Source organism: Gadus chalcogrammus, chromosome 15 (genome assembly GCF_026213295.1).
Source record: "Gadus chalcogrammus isolate NIFS_2021 chromosome 15, NIFS_Gcha_1.0, whole genome shotgun sequence".
NCBI classification, from domain to species: domain Eukaryota; kingdom Metazoa; phylum Chordata; class Actinopteri; order Gadiformes; family Gadidae; genus Gadus; species Gadus chalcogrammus.
This window is the reverse complement of record NC_079426.1, coordinates 4,322,470-4,337,006: the sequence shown is the minus strand read 5'-3', so window position 1 is coordinate 4,337,006 and position 14,537 is coordinate 4,322,470. Positions and strand designations below refer to the sequence as shown.

At 48.5% G+C, this 14,537-nt stretch overlaps 1 protein-coding gene across 1 annotated transcript; it reads left to right on the top strand.

The window, feature by feature from the left end:
- The first annotated feature begins 539 nt into the window (after positions 1-539).
- On the top strand, positions 540-13,825 carry LOC130404900 (zinc finger CCCH domain-containing protein 6). Its single transcript, XM_056609845.1, is given in 15 exon segments — positions 540-1,014; positions 2,417-2,654; positions 2,857-2,979; positions 3,740-4,004; positions 6,204-6,346; positions 6,824-6,937; positions 7,321-7,435; positions 7,577-7,686; positions 7,822-8,057; positions 8,626-9,050; positions 9,609-9,842; positions 10,560-10,652; positions 10,655-11,830; positions 11,969-12,093; positions 12,166-13,825. Coding segments are annotated over 15 exon segments (3,636 nt in total). The 5' UTR covers positions 540-928; the 3' UTR covers positions 12,319-13,825.
- The last annotated feature ends 712 nt before the right edge of the window (positions 13,826-14,537 follow it).

Sequence of the window (14,537 nt, the reverse complement as noted above, 5' to 3'; positions counted from 1 at the left end):
CTGTTTAATGTTACTTCTGCCCAAACGGAATAGCGTGTTGATTTTATTATGTATTTATTTTTCAATCTTGTTTGCGTGGGATATTATACATTCTTTCGAAATAAGACGAATCAATAGACAATACCATAATATACTAAAACAATTTGTTTTAACCTTTCATTAATATAACTCTGGCTCCATCTGGTGGTCAATAGCAGAACTGAATCGCTTGAATACGCGATGCGCGTTGTCAGTTGGCGCGACACCACACATGCGCGCTTTTGCGTCTTTCTTAAAAAGGACGACAGATAACCAACTGAATTTTAAGCGTTGGGTTTCGCACACAATCGTATCGCGATGTAATATAGGCCTACATCCATATTTGTACCAGAAGCGAACGCCTCGTGTTATAGATGCTGAGCATAACTGACAGACTTCCCAACCAATGAGTGTTGACCTGGACTCGTGTGGGAAAGCCCCCACACCACGGCTGGCCAACTGCGTGCGAGAGTACCAACCCACCAAGTTAGATCGATCCCGCCAGAACCATATATACGTGGACAGTGCAGCGGTGAAGAATGTTCTCTGCAGACCTCAGAAGCCATTTTGAGATGATGCCCATGTTGAAAATGCCAAGGAAGATGCTGATATCAACGAAAAGGGTTACAATTCTGTGCATTTCTCCCTCGGTCTCCTCTGTTTCACCATGGCAGCTGTCAACCGACGGGACAATAGCAAAGCGGGGTATCAAGCTGTGCTTGCTGAGTTAAAACGTCATTGACATGAAAGAGGACAATGTCTGTTTATTGTCTCTGTTGTCGAGACATGTAACACCGTGAGTTTTTTCTCCAGTCTGCAAATCTTCCAGCATCTCTCACCACCACCCAACGTCTCCCTGAGTGATTGTCATTCACTCTGGTACCGGAGAAGGGAGGCAGATCCGTTTCCAATGGCTTCAGTGAGCCTTGTTTCCAGTCCCCAAACCCCCGTTCTTGACAAAAACATGACTGACTCTGAGCTTGCAGGGGACGAAAGGTCGAGTAACAATCTTATGCAATTCTTAATGCGCTCATGTGTGCGTCTCAGTGCTGTGGGTCTACATGCTTGTGTTATTGTTTATTTTATCATTTATATTTTACCTTTTTTTTTTTTGTAAGGAAAACATTTCTTCAGGGTCCCCTCCCCTCCTCTCTCCTCCTCCAACCCACAATTATTTGCATGCCTTTGAGTGCAATGGAAAAATGCTATCTACATTTCCTACATTCCCATCACATTGTTAGTGCGCCATCCACGACCATTTTCATGCAACATGCGTCATCAGTTTATTATTGTCAACTGAAAATTTTTGTCCCATTGTTGCCATTTGCAGAAGGCTATGCAAATATAAATAACTCCAGTGTGCCACGCCCATTCGCTCACTATCGCCCCCTACCGAGCAACATTCGGTACTGCAGGAGCGTGGTTATACGCTTTTGTTTTGGCTCAGCTTCAAAAAACACCTGCGTCCTTGTTATTCGTAACCTTATCCGGTTTATAGTCATACTGTGGTCTCTGTCTTGATATATGCAGCATTTGCTGCAATGTTTAAGTTTAATATATATATTGATATACATTTTTTTTTTACATACATTTTTTTCTTTTACTTAAATACACATTACATTTCTGAAAACAAATAACTGAAACAGTGCCGAGACAGAAAAGGGCATCAGCCTCTTCATACATATCGAGCTGAAGAAATATCTTTTATAGTCTTTCGACAAAAACGAATGCCTTCAAATCACTGATCTTTACATGCCATCCTTCTCATTGTATCACATTGTCGCGAGAACTTCCACATCTAGTAACATGACCAATCAACACATATTCATCTATGTTTTTGTTTTGTGTAATGGCATGAATGTTTGCTGTGCAAAATAACAAGAATACTTTTTGATGCCTGCCCTGGGTTTCCCTCTCAACCCCTATATATTATCAACAGCTAGTTTGGACAATTGACACATCTTATCCTCAAGGAGGGCAGTGACGTGGCTTGTGTGTGTATGGGTGTAAACATCGCTACGGGTTAAAAGTGAAATATTTTAATATCCATGAAACTGGAAGGCACTTGGAAAACACAAATTCACAATATAATTATTATTGATGGTTTATTTGATAGGGTCATAAGTATCATGGTGTTTAAAGCACATGCCAATTTGCCACACACGTCCCGTACTCACGATTAAATACCCGGCCTTGGGAAGTAACCACTTGCACTTAACACTATCTGATGAAAGTTGAAGCGCAAGCACTTTTTGTGAGACCCAGTTGGTTTATATGGTACTCAACTGGTACCCAGTTCACACGGATCTAAACTGGTACCCAGTTTCTATGGATTCAACTCACGCCAAGGAAACGTAAACAGTAGATTAAAGTTACGTTTTTTTGTTTCTCTCTAAAGAGAGGACGGTGAACTTGAGGACGGGGAGATAGACGATGAAGGAATTGGAATCGAAGAGGAGAAGGAAACCAAGGAGGCCCCTGAGGAGAAGGAGAAGGAGGTGAAGGAGAAAGACCCGAAGGAGAAGGAGCTGAAGGAGAAGGAGCGCGATGACAAGGTCCACAGGCACTCCAGGAAACGGTACAAGAAGACCCGAGAGAAGCACAAGTCCAAGAGGAGGCGCCGCGACCGGCAGAAAGTAAATCAACACGTTTGTTCTTTCAGCTTTCGTTCACTGGTATCACTGGTGTTACGCTTAGGCATGCAAAACCATATTTGCACAATGAGTCATAATGCCCTTGTGGCCCCAAAGTAGGTTCTCCTCACTGCATTTAACACTCTATCTCCTCTCTCTCTCTCTCTCTCTCTCTCTCTCTCACTGTCTCTCGCCCTCGCTCCAGCACCACTCGCCCTCCAGTGCGTCCAGCTCCGACAGCTACGACTCTGACTACGACCGGCCTGAGAAGCCCAAGACCCGGAAGAGCCAAGGGTCCAACCAGGAGTCTAACGGCCAGTCCTCCCAGGTGAGCTCAGCAGGCACTAACCCTTCAAACACGTCATTGAGGAGCAGATACGACGGAGGCTTTTTGCTCAAGGAGGCCTTCAGGTCAGGTTGATGACCTTGCTCATGAAATCCAGTACTCTGTGGTTGTGAGTCGAGCCCCCTAATCAACACATCGTTCTGCTCCTCTGAACTAAATAAAGACAGACATACAGTATATGTTAAAGGTTGTATCGCGAATGTTGGGTGACGTCACTTCTGTTCGTATTTCAAGTGAGATCCTAAACAAACAGAGCCCGATCGCCCCTCCCTTACGCATTTGGTGCATCCAGTAAAAACTTTCATGAACGCAGCGCAAAACCCCACAACACCCGCCCCTTGTCTGTGATTGGTTGGAATACTATTTATTTTGGTTTTGAGTGGTTGGTAGCACCATTTGTTTGTGTGTGCGAACTCGGAGCATAGGGTGCCTACAGAGACGTGTTTTTTTTGACGGCCTGCTTATGGGGCGGGCAGCTAGCGGATCGTGAGATGTGAATGTGATCATTTATGTTTCGGCCTAGAATTGCTGATACAACCTTTTAAATAAATTTGCTCTTCCAAAAAAAGAAGAGCATGTTACATTTTTATTTTGTGTGAATTTATTTATTATTAGTGTGTTCAGTTACGATTGACTTACGGTTTTAATGAGCCTATTAAACAGTTTCTTTGCCTTCTTTTTGTGTTCATTGCTGCGTATTTATTAACCTTGATTTCTGTGTATTTCTAAACCTTTCTGACAGCGCGGTCGGGAGTCCAGGGGCGGGCTCCACGCCACCTCCCAGAGGAAGTCCCCGCAGGCGAAGGGCGGCGACCCGGACAACAAGTACAGCGACTTCGGCAACGAGAAGTACGACTACGAAGGAGAGGACGACGACTACGAGGACGACGGCTCCGAGTTCGGGCCGTCCAAGGAGTCCGGGGGCTTCGGGGGCGGGAAGGGACGGCACGGCAAGGACCAGATGAAGAGGGCCAACCAGAGGGGCCTGCAGAAGCAGCAGCAACAGTGTATGAGCGCATGTGGACACACACACGCACATTACAAACATACATTCATTTATACACATACACACATACTTACACACAAACACACACACACATTACATACATACATACATACACATACACACATACATACATACTTACACACACACGCACATTACAAACATACATTCATTTATACACACACACACACACACACACACACACACACACACACACACACACACACACACACACACACACACACACACACACACACACACACACACACACACACACACACACACACACACTCAGAATAAGTAATAAGGCAAGAGTTATGGTTGCCATATTGACTGATTCAAAACGTAGTGTTTTGGTCAGGAATTAATGAACAGATTTGTTAAGATGTTTTAAGGTGACATATAATACCACCACGTGTGTGTGTGCGTAGCCGTTACAAGCCGTTTTGAAAGTCTGCCTCTTCTGACATCTCAAGTGGGCGTGTCCACCTAGATGTATCCTGCATAGATCAGTCTACCAGCCTATCCAGTGGACTGTAGCAAACGTTGCTCATCTCTAGGTGGACACGCCCAACTTGGGATGACAGAAGATTTCGAAATTTTGAAAACGGCTTGTAACTGCTAATCACACTCACACCTGGTGGTATAATATGTCACCTTTAATTCAGTGAAGATTTTTGTTTGTTGTATTTTTCATGAAAAGTATCTCTCCTTGGTTTCTGAAGGCATGTTTTGAAAGCCCTAGTGTTGGCCCTAGGCCTAACAGCTAGTGCTATTCAACCAATATAAACCATATATATATAATGTAACCAGTGTGCGAAATACCCGTCAATATTCGGGGGGGGTCCTCATCCCCCAATTGTTGCGCAATACCGATCTAAATTATCTCAATATGCAGTTGACCTATAACATTACAATATTTCATAGATGCAAGCAATCAGTCTATAGCCTACATGACAACACACACACGCACACAACAATTGTTGATAATCCGATATGCTATAGTAGCCTATTCGTAAAGCAACACTTTAGCCAATGCAGCCTCCTACGTCAGTACTGACATAGGAGGCTGCATTGGCTGAAGTTGTTTGGATCCACGATGTTTTATAACAAGGAGAGGCAAAGTTGTGCATTACAATGCAAAGACACCAATAATTGGCACCAATATGGCGCAATTAGAAGAGCAATCAACAACTGAATAAATGCCAGGTATAGCCTATCGGAGACTGGCACGCAATCAGTGCACTTGCGATTGAAAGCCTGCAGTATGACTGATCGTGTGACATTATTTAACCATCCATCTAAATATGATCAGACGGATACATCATTGAACACACACACAAAGCACATTCGTCCAACCACGGTGGATGCTGACCACATTTTACACAACAAGCCGAACATCACCACGGCAGGTGCTCTCTCTCTCTCTCTCTCTCTCTCTCTCGCTCTCTCTCACACCCTCTCTCTCTCGCACGCATGTAAACAATTAGGCGTACTCCAACTTGCAAGGCTAGGCTGCTTCACTAAGACCACAACCAACCACAAAGCCTTGATAACCATGCAGTATGCCGAAGCCGGAAAGGACATGCATGCACACAGTCGCACACACTCATCTTATGCACAGTGCACCCTGACCCTCACTGCAAAGGTTTAAAAGATAGCCTCTTACCTTCAGTTAGAATAGACCCAAAGTGTGTGAGTGATACACTCTTGTTTAGCTTTTGCTTGCTAGACGTTTTTAGTATGACTTTTCAACATTACGTCTTTCTTCTGTTTGGCGAACATGGCTAATTTGCATACGCACACAGGACTGGCTGGCTCCGCTTGGCAAAAAATAACATATTTGTGAATAAATGTTTTGAATTCTGAATACTGGACATGGTGAGCTTAAAAACATTTAAGTGACCATTAGTGACAATAAAATATCTTTACGAAATTTTCTTTTTTTGAAAAACTTTGAGACCCCCTCAGATTTTGCTTTTGAGGCTTTCAGGGGGTCTCATTGGTAAATCGGGGGGGTCGTGCCCCCCCCCGGACCCCCAGTATTTCGCACACTAAATATAACCATCTAAAAAACAATAACATTAGTAGAACAACATAATCCCTGGTTTATGATTGGTGAGTGTGTGTATGTCGATGTGTGAGCTAGCCTAGAGATAACCATCAGGACCCAGCTGACTTCTGGACTGTCCCCTGGTTTCAGTCGGAGGTCCGAGGGGCCGGGGCAGGGGCAGCGCGCCGGGCAGAGGACGGGGGATGCTGAAGAACAAGAAGCTCAAGGGCAAGGGCTGGGGGGGACGGGGGCGGGGCCAAGGAGGAGACCAGGGGATGGAGGGCGGGCCACAGGTAAGACACGCCCCCAACGGCCGAAAGACTACTGTGTGAATGTCTTTGTAGTAAATGACCAGTAAACAGTGTTATTAACAATTCTAATTATTTAACAATTATATATTATTGAATAATTGTTTTAGTACGTGAACACTCCAAAAATAAACAAGGTAATTCTTTTTGCAGGGATTTGTTTGTTTTTATTAGTGGTTTATTTGTTTTTATTAGCGTGACGAGACGACCGTCACGTGCGTGACAGTCGTGATCTCAATCATGGGATATTGCCCAATATCCCGAGATAGCGGGATATTGCGCCATCTTAGGAGGTTCACGTGTAGCATATACAAATTCTTCTTACAGCCATCTGCAAAAAAGCGAAGGACACTTCCTGCTTTTTTATTGAAAAACAAAATCTTAGCTTCTCACACGTGTGCCATCTTCAAATTTTACGGACTAACTAATCACCTTCTCCCTCAGCATCAACAGGACGGAAAGAACTGTTTTCAGAAGAAACGGCCGATCATGAGCAAGGAGTTCATCAACCAACACACAGTGGAACACAACGGCAGATACATCTGCAAATACTTCCTGGAGGGACGGTGCATCAAGGTCTGTGATGATAATGTACAGTTAATACAGTGTTGGCTTGACGACACAGCTTAAGAACCTGAAATAAGTTTTTAATTTCATCGCTGCCGTTCTGCGCCAAGATAAGAACTTTTACTTCAAAAAAAAGTTGAAGTAAAAACTGCACAAACATAAAGCAGCTATTGTCTTACCAATATTGATTTTAATAACACCCTAAGAGATAAAATGGTATAGTGTATATATATATATAGTGTTGTGTTCCATGCTTGTAATAGCCTTCCTCACCAGTGCGTCCAACCATAATGGGTTTAATTTACTCTAAAACTCTTGGCTTTCTGCATTTACTAAAATATGAACACGAGCATATCAATACTAATATCCTTTTGCAATCTGTCCGTTCACAGGGGGAACAGTGCAAGTTCGAACACGAACTCGTTGTGCCGGATAAGAAAAAGGAACTCTGCAAATTCTACCTTCAGGGTTACTGCAGCAAAGGAGATAACTGTATTTACATGCACAATATCCTTTCATACTCGCTGGATTGATACGTTATGACTGTCCAACTCTTTTCGTTCGATCACTGTTGTCTGGAATCGGGTGAAGGCTGAAATCATTTCATTATACTCTGGCTTGAAACAACTCCTTAACTGCAAATTCCACGCGAATATCCTTGCAAGTTCTTCCACACGGGAGCCAAATGTTACCAAGGAGACAACTGTAAATTCTCCCACGACTCGTTGAACGACGTGACCAAAGATTTGCTTGACAAGGTGAGATCAGAAGGGCCCAACCATTCTGACCTCAAATCCCCCCAAATGTCTGACATTGAATCCCTGGCCCGACGCGGGGACAGCGCATCAGTGTGTTACAACTAACGCTCTGCCGACCCCCCCCCGGCCTTCTAGATAATCAGCACGGAGGAGGAGAACGCTCACGAGGACGAGATCGAGCTGGAGAACCTGAGGAAGCAGGGCATCGCCCCGCTGCCCAAACCCCCTCCCGGGGTGGGGCTGCTGCCCACGCCAGGCCAGGGCAGCCCCCAGGAGGCCGGGGCCTCCGGCCAGGCCGGGAAGAAGATCCCGTCCCTGTTTGAGATCAAGGTTCAGCCCACGGTGGAGATGGCGCAGAAGATCGGCCTGAGGTGAGGGCTGAATGATTAACGATCAAACCAGTGTAACGTAAAGCATGATTTAACTGTGAAGCATGCTTTAACCGTAAAGCATGATTTAACTGTAAAGCAAGCTTTGATTGTAAAGCATGCTTTAACCGTAAAGCATGCCTTAACTGTAAAGCATGCGTTGACTGTAAAGCATACTTTAACTGTGAAGCGTGTCGTAACTGTAAAGCATTTCTTAACTGTAAAGAATGCGTTGACTGTAAAGCATAGTTTGACTGTAAAGCATGCCGTAACTGTAAAGCATAGTTTAACTGTAAAGCATCATCATGCCTTAACTGTAAAGCGTGTCTTAACTGTAAAGCGTGTCCTAACTGTAAAGCATGCCTTAACTGTAAAGCATGCGTTGACTGTAAAGCATACTTTAACTGTAAAGCGCACTTTAACTGTGAAGTATTCTGTTACTCTAAAGCGAGTCTTAACTGTAAAGCATGTCTTAACTGTAAAGCATGCTTTAACTGTAAACCCTGCTCTCAGAATATTAAGCCGACTCAATCGTTTTCATAATGCATTATTGTCTCGATGTTTCTTCCAGCGGATCCAAATTCGACGAGTTTGACGAGGAGGGCTCGGACCAGTTCGGCGGGGAATCGGAGGAGATGGAGCAGGGCGGGGCCGCCGCCCCACCAGGCTCCGGCGCTCCGTCCGGCCCTCCGCCCGAATCCCCGGGGCCCCCCATGGCCCACCCCAACGTGGGGCCCCCGCCCGGACCCCTGAGCCCGCCGGGGCAGCTGCCCCCACCGCTGCACGGCTACTCCATGCCGCCGCCGCCGTTCCCCCCCGGGGGGCCCCCGCCCTTCATGGGCAGCCCGCCCCCCATGAGCATGGGGCCGCGGCCCCCCTTCCCCCCCATGCCGGACCTGCAGATGCTCCAGAGCCTGTTCCCCTTCCCCCCGCTGGGCCAGAACCCCGTCGAGCTCTTCAGCAATTTCCTCCGAAGCCAGAGCATGCCCCAAGGAGGCACGTGGTGACGATGGCAATGCCGTTTTTTTACAGTTAACAAACCGTTTGTGTTAACTGTATTAACTCTCTGGTATTAATGCCCAATCCCATTTCTGCCCCTTACCCCTCCCCCTTGTTTTGTGAGGGGTAAGGGGAAGGGGTAAGTGGTAGAAATGGGATTCGGCCTAAGGCCCAATCCCATTTCTACCCCTTACCCCTTCCCCTTACCCCTTCAAAACAAGGGGGAGGGGGAAGGGCTAAGGGGTATAAATGTGATTGGGCCTAACTCTCCGGAACGATGACAATGCCGTTTTTTTACAGTTAACAAACCGTTATGTGTTATGAATCCCTCCCTCTCTCTGGTATTAATGCCCAATCCCATTTCTACCCCTTACCCCTCTCCCTTGTTTTGAAGGGGTAAGGGGAAGGCGTAAGGGGTAGAAATGGGATTGGGCCTTAGGCCCAATCCCATTTCTACCCCTTACCCCTTCAAAACAAGGGGGAGGGGTAAGGGGAAGGCGTAAGGGGTAGAAATGGGATTGGGCCTAACTCTCCGGACCGCTCTCTGCCTTTCAGTGGACCCCAGCGTGAGCTTCCTACAGAACCTCCAGCAGCAGATGGGGGCCGAGTCCCAGATTCAGTCCTTGCCGCCCGCGGTGCAGAAAGCTCTCTTCTTGCACATCACACAGCAGCAGCAGCAGCAGCAGCAGCAGCAGCAGCAGCAGCAGCAGCAGCCACCAAAGCCCCCCCAACAGCAGGGGATGGAGCCCCAGAGGGGAGACGCCCCGGAGGACAAAAGCTCCATCAGAGGTGGGCGTCCACAGATGTTCAACTTTTTCTCCCTTTAAAGTCTCATCTCCAAGTGGCTTGGATCTCAGTTGGGCCACACTTTTTGACCCAAAAAGTTTTTGCTCCATACATATTGATCGGCAACAACCAAGATAATACTCATATTTTCGGTGTAAGTTTTGTGGGCACTAGTAAACTCCATAAAACTAGTGGAGTATACACATTTTTTTGCTAGTTTACTCCATACTGTTAACTTCATACATATAAACTAGTGCTGTCAAGCGATTAAAATATTTAATCGCGATTACTCACATTCATGTCATAGTTAACTCACGATTAATCAAAAAAAAATTTCTATGCTAAATATCCCTTGATTTCTTGGTCTTATTAATTGTTTTCATTTTAATGCTCTTATCGACATGGAGAAGTGCATCGGCTTGCCTTGTGTAAAAGCCTATAGTGCAATTAAACGATGAACATGATGCCTTGAACATAGCAGTCAGGCTACTGCTTCTTTGTTTTGAGCGAAATAATAATAAAAAAAAAAAAAAAATGTATCGCGTTAATCGCGTGATAAAAAAAATTGACGCCGTTAAAATTGGTTTGCGTTAACGCCGTTAATAACGCGTTTAACTGACAGCACTAATATAAACACAAAGTATCTTTTCATTAGACGATGTTATCCGTCCTCTCGGTAGATACTGGCTGTAGTGTTTGATTCGATGCTGGGCCCCACAGATGAAACCACCAACTGGTACTCGAGTGACGAAGAGGACGGTGGCTGCGTGTCGTCCATCCTCAAGTCGCTGAAGAAGCAGAACGAGCTGCACCAGAGGCAGCAGAACCAGCTCGGACCCCCGCAGCCGCCCCCCCCCAAACGGGAGACCCCCGGCTGCTGAAGGAGAGGGCCCCGCCCAGCGACCCCCGGGTCAAGACCGACCCCCGGCAGCGGCACCCGGACCCCAAGAAGGACTCAGACGGTGCCTCGGACCCCCGGCTCGCCAGGGACCCCAGGAAGGTGAGACCCGCGGAGCCGCCCGGCGCCTACCGGCAGCAGAAGCACCCGCCCTCCTCCCACAAGCCCCCCGCCGGGGAGGACGACGAGGAGGGCGAGAGGGAGCTGAGGGACAGGGCCACGCTCATCCCCCTGGACCCGGGGCCCGGCCTGGCGCTGAGGGACCCCCGTAGCCAGCTGCAGGCGTTCAGCCACATCCGCGTGGACGTCGTGCTGCAGAGGCCCGCCTTCGCCGACGCGGTGGTGTGGGGGCCCGAGGACCTGCTGCCGTCCCTGGTGCCCAAGCAGGAGCACTCCATCAACCTGCCCCTGCCGCCCCTCATCGCCGAGGCCCAGAAGGACCGCGCCAACCGGCTGGAGCCCCCGCCCAGCCACGCGCCCCCCGCCATCGACCCCCGGGCGGTGGCGGCCCGCCTCAAGGAGGGCGTGGTCCGCATGCCGCCCTCCCGGAACCTGGAGAGCCGCTCGTCGATGGAGAGGCCCCTGGACCCCCGGCAGCTCAAGGCGCTGGACCCCCGGATCAAGCGCGCCGGGAGCCTGGACTCCAAGCCGTCCCTGCAGAAGGAGGGCCCCGCCCCCGGGGGAGGGGCTGCCATCGTGGACCCCCGGCTGCAGCGGGCCGGCGCCGGGGTGTCGCCGGGCTCCGCACCCGCTGCACCCGCCGCCGCCGCCCGGTCGAAACCCGAAGCGGAGAAGCTGCCCCCCTACGCCCCGCGCCTGGCCTCCTCCACCAGCGGGGGGCTGGAGAGCCCCACCGCCCTGCTGGGGGGCATCAGCCTGTACGACCCCCGCCAGCCCAGCACCGAGCACGGCCACAAGGAGCCGCCGGAGGCCCCGAGGAAGACGGGGATCCTCAAACACCACGCCGTGAGGAAGGACAGCACGCCGTCCGCGACCACGCCGCCCCCACCACCGACACCGCCCCCACCACCACACTCCTCCTCTTCCTCCTCCTCCTCCTCCTCCTCCTCCTCCTCGCGGTCGCCCACCCAACCCAGGGCCCCGGCGGAGGAGAGCAGGACGGCCGAGCCGCCGTCCAACGGCTCCCCACCCCCTCCCCCCCACCACAACCGCCTCCCGTCTCCGGGGGCCCTCTCCCCCGGGGCCCCGGCGGCGGTGGCCCCGGCGGCGGCCCCGGCCTCCCCGGTCAAGCCGCCCGCCGCCCTTCACATCCTCCCCGTCCAGACTCTGGCCGTCCTGACCCGACCTCAGTACTCCGACCCCCGCCTGGCCAAGCCGGGGGGTCAGGGGTCAGCGGCCCCCCCACCACCACCACCACCACCACCACCACCGGGGGACACGGAGGACAGCAAGGAGGGGCCGGGGAAGAAGAAGGTGGAGGAGGCGGAGGAGGGGGAGGGGGGGGAGGAGAAGAAGAAGGAGGGGCCACAGGGGGAGGCGGGGGCAGAGGGGGACGACGACCGGACACTGAAGGACGTGTTCAAGACCTTTGACCCCACGGCCTCCCCGTTCTGCCAGTAAGGACGGCAGAGGCCCAAGAGAGGATTGTGCTTATGTAAATATATATATATGCTTTGTATATTGTCGTTCACGCTCATCTGGCGTCCCTTCGAGGAGCTTTACATAAATCTATTTATTTCTGTATAAAGCTATGTGTGTCAAATGCCACTCTGTAGAATCGTTTGCTATCTATCCATGAGACACATTTGTCACACAATGTACGCAACGTGGTCCAGTGTTGTTTAAATGTTGGCTTTGTTACAAGCCACTGGGCTGATGGCTGTATATACTGAACTTCGGGTTCATGGATATTTCTATGGGATGAATTCAAATAAATTGGCTCAGATAGTCAAGAGATACAGCCCAGCAAGATAGAGGGTCAAAGTCTGAATCAGTAACTGCAGTTTTTGACACTTTTGTATGACTTTTAATGTTACAGACCTTTATTGGATATTCAGTTTTTGTGATATAGAGTAACAGTCCTTTTTGTAGACCATTCACCGTTTTTTTTTACAACGTATTCTTTGCACATATGAAGCAAGTTGTTTGTCAATGGCTGAAGTTTTTGTTGGTTTTGTGTTTTTGTGTTTAATAAACCAGCAGATTACTTTTATTTTGCTCGTTTTCGTACTGGATTAGTTGGAAGACTAGTACTGGTTTCAATTATTCAATTAATGTCAAAGTTGGCTCTCCATAAACTCATATTGAGTTATTAATATATCTTTGTTAATAACTCAATTTGTTTTCTTAATGTTTTTCATTTTGTGCTGCTACCTTTAAGAGTCCCAGCTTTACTCTATGTTTGTGCGCTCCCAAACGGTTCAGAGAATGAGTCACGTTCAGTGTGATGTTGAGGAATTGTGGATATTATTTTTCATGCTTTCATTTTTCATCCCATAGCCTGCGATGACATGCTTTCATATCAGGTTCTCAAGAACCCTAAATATTTCACTGCCTTTGTGAACTATAGCATTAATTATATTAAAGACATTTAACTGTCGACACTTGGTGACATGAATAGGTATTTTCAAGGATTTCAGATATTCTTGGTCAGGATTTATAACGCCAACTCATTCCCAATTCTCGGCTGCAGTTCTTCCTTGCATCTTGCAGCCGGCCTAATGGTGTATGGATATTAAATTACACCAGCACGATTTAGCTTGTCTAAAGCAGTTATTAAAAAAATATCCTATATTCCTTGAGAATAAAACATGCCTATCCACGAGTCAATACAGGGATATTGCTTAAATTTGTTTCTATAAATATTTTATTCTGGTAGACTCAACCCCCAATAGGAAAACGTTATTGTAAAACTGACTGTAGTTACAACTCGCGCCACTAGAGGCCGCTAATGGGAAAACTGACATTGCTAGTAATTCCTCCATTGTATCGTGTATTATTCTAATGGCTTATTTTATCTTGAGTGAAGAAGGGGCCAGGCTTGGGGCCAGGGGCAGCGGGGAGGTCCTCCTCAGACCCAGGTCGTCCGTCTCGGGGTTGGAGTTCTGCCAGGCCCGGTGGATCTGGAGGTTCCTCCTCCACTGGAAGCAGAGGGCCGCGGCCTCCGCGCCGTCTGAATCGGGCTCAGGCTGCCTCAGACCCTGACAGGAGAAGACACATGTACAGACCGGGGGAACAGCCAAATGAGCGGGAGATGGGACATGACAGAGCTAATACTACAGGGCGTTGCATCATGTCCCATGTCTGACTCATTTGAACTCTTAAAGAGACAGCGACACGGCAAATGTGAGACCATTGGTCTCACCAAAATACTAATTACGAGAGTCCAGTCAGCAGTACTTTAGTGGCCTATGTGTTTAAAATGGGAGAAGCTGAGTAGTTGTTGCTGATCACATTTATTGATCAGCAACGACCAAGATAATACTCAAGTCATTCAACAAACATGGATATTTTCAGTGTATGTTTTGTAGGTAAAGCAAAGCAAAATCGACATCTCCCCAAGCACCCCCTTGGAACCTGCTCACGGAGCCTCACGTCCTGACGTACCCCTGGTGGGGAATGACTTATCCGCAGTACCTTAATGCAGGCCGTCTCCGCTGCATGCACCCCCTGCAGCACCGTCTTCAGCAGGTTCTGCGCGTTCTTCACCAGAATCTCGTCCGACGACTTGCACCCCGGTGTCACAGCCTTGACGCTGCATACGTAGAAGTAAAAGAAACAACCATTAAAGGTCCCATGACATGCCACCAGGTGTGAGTGTGATTAGCTGTTACAAGATG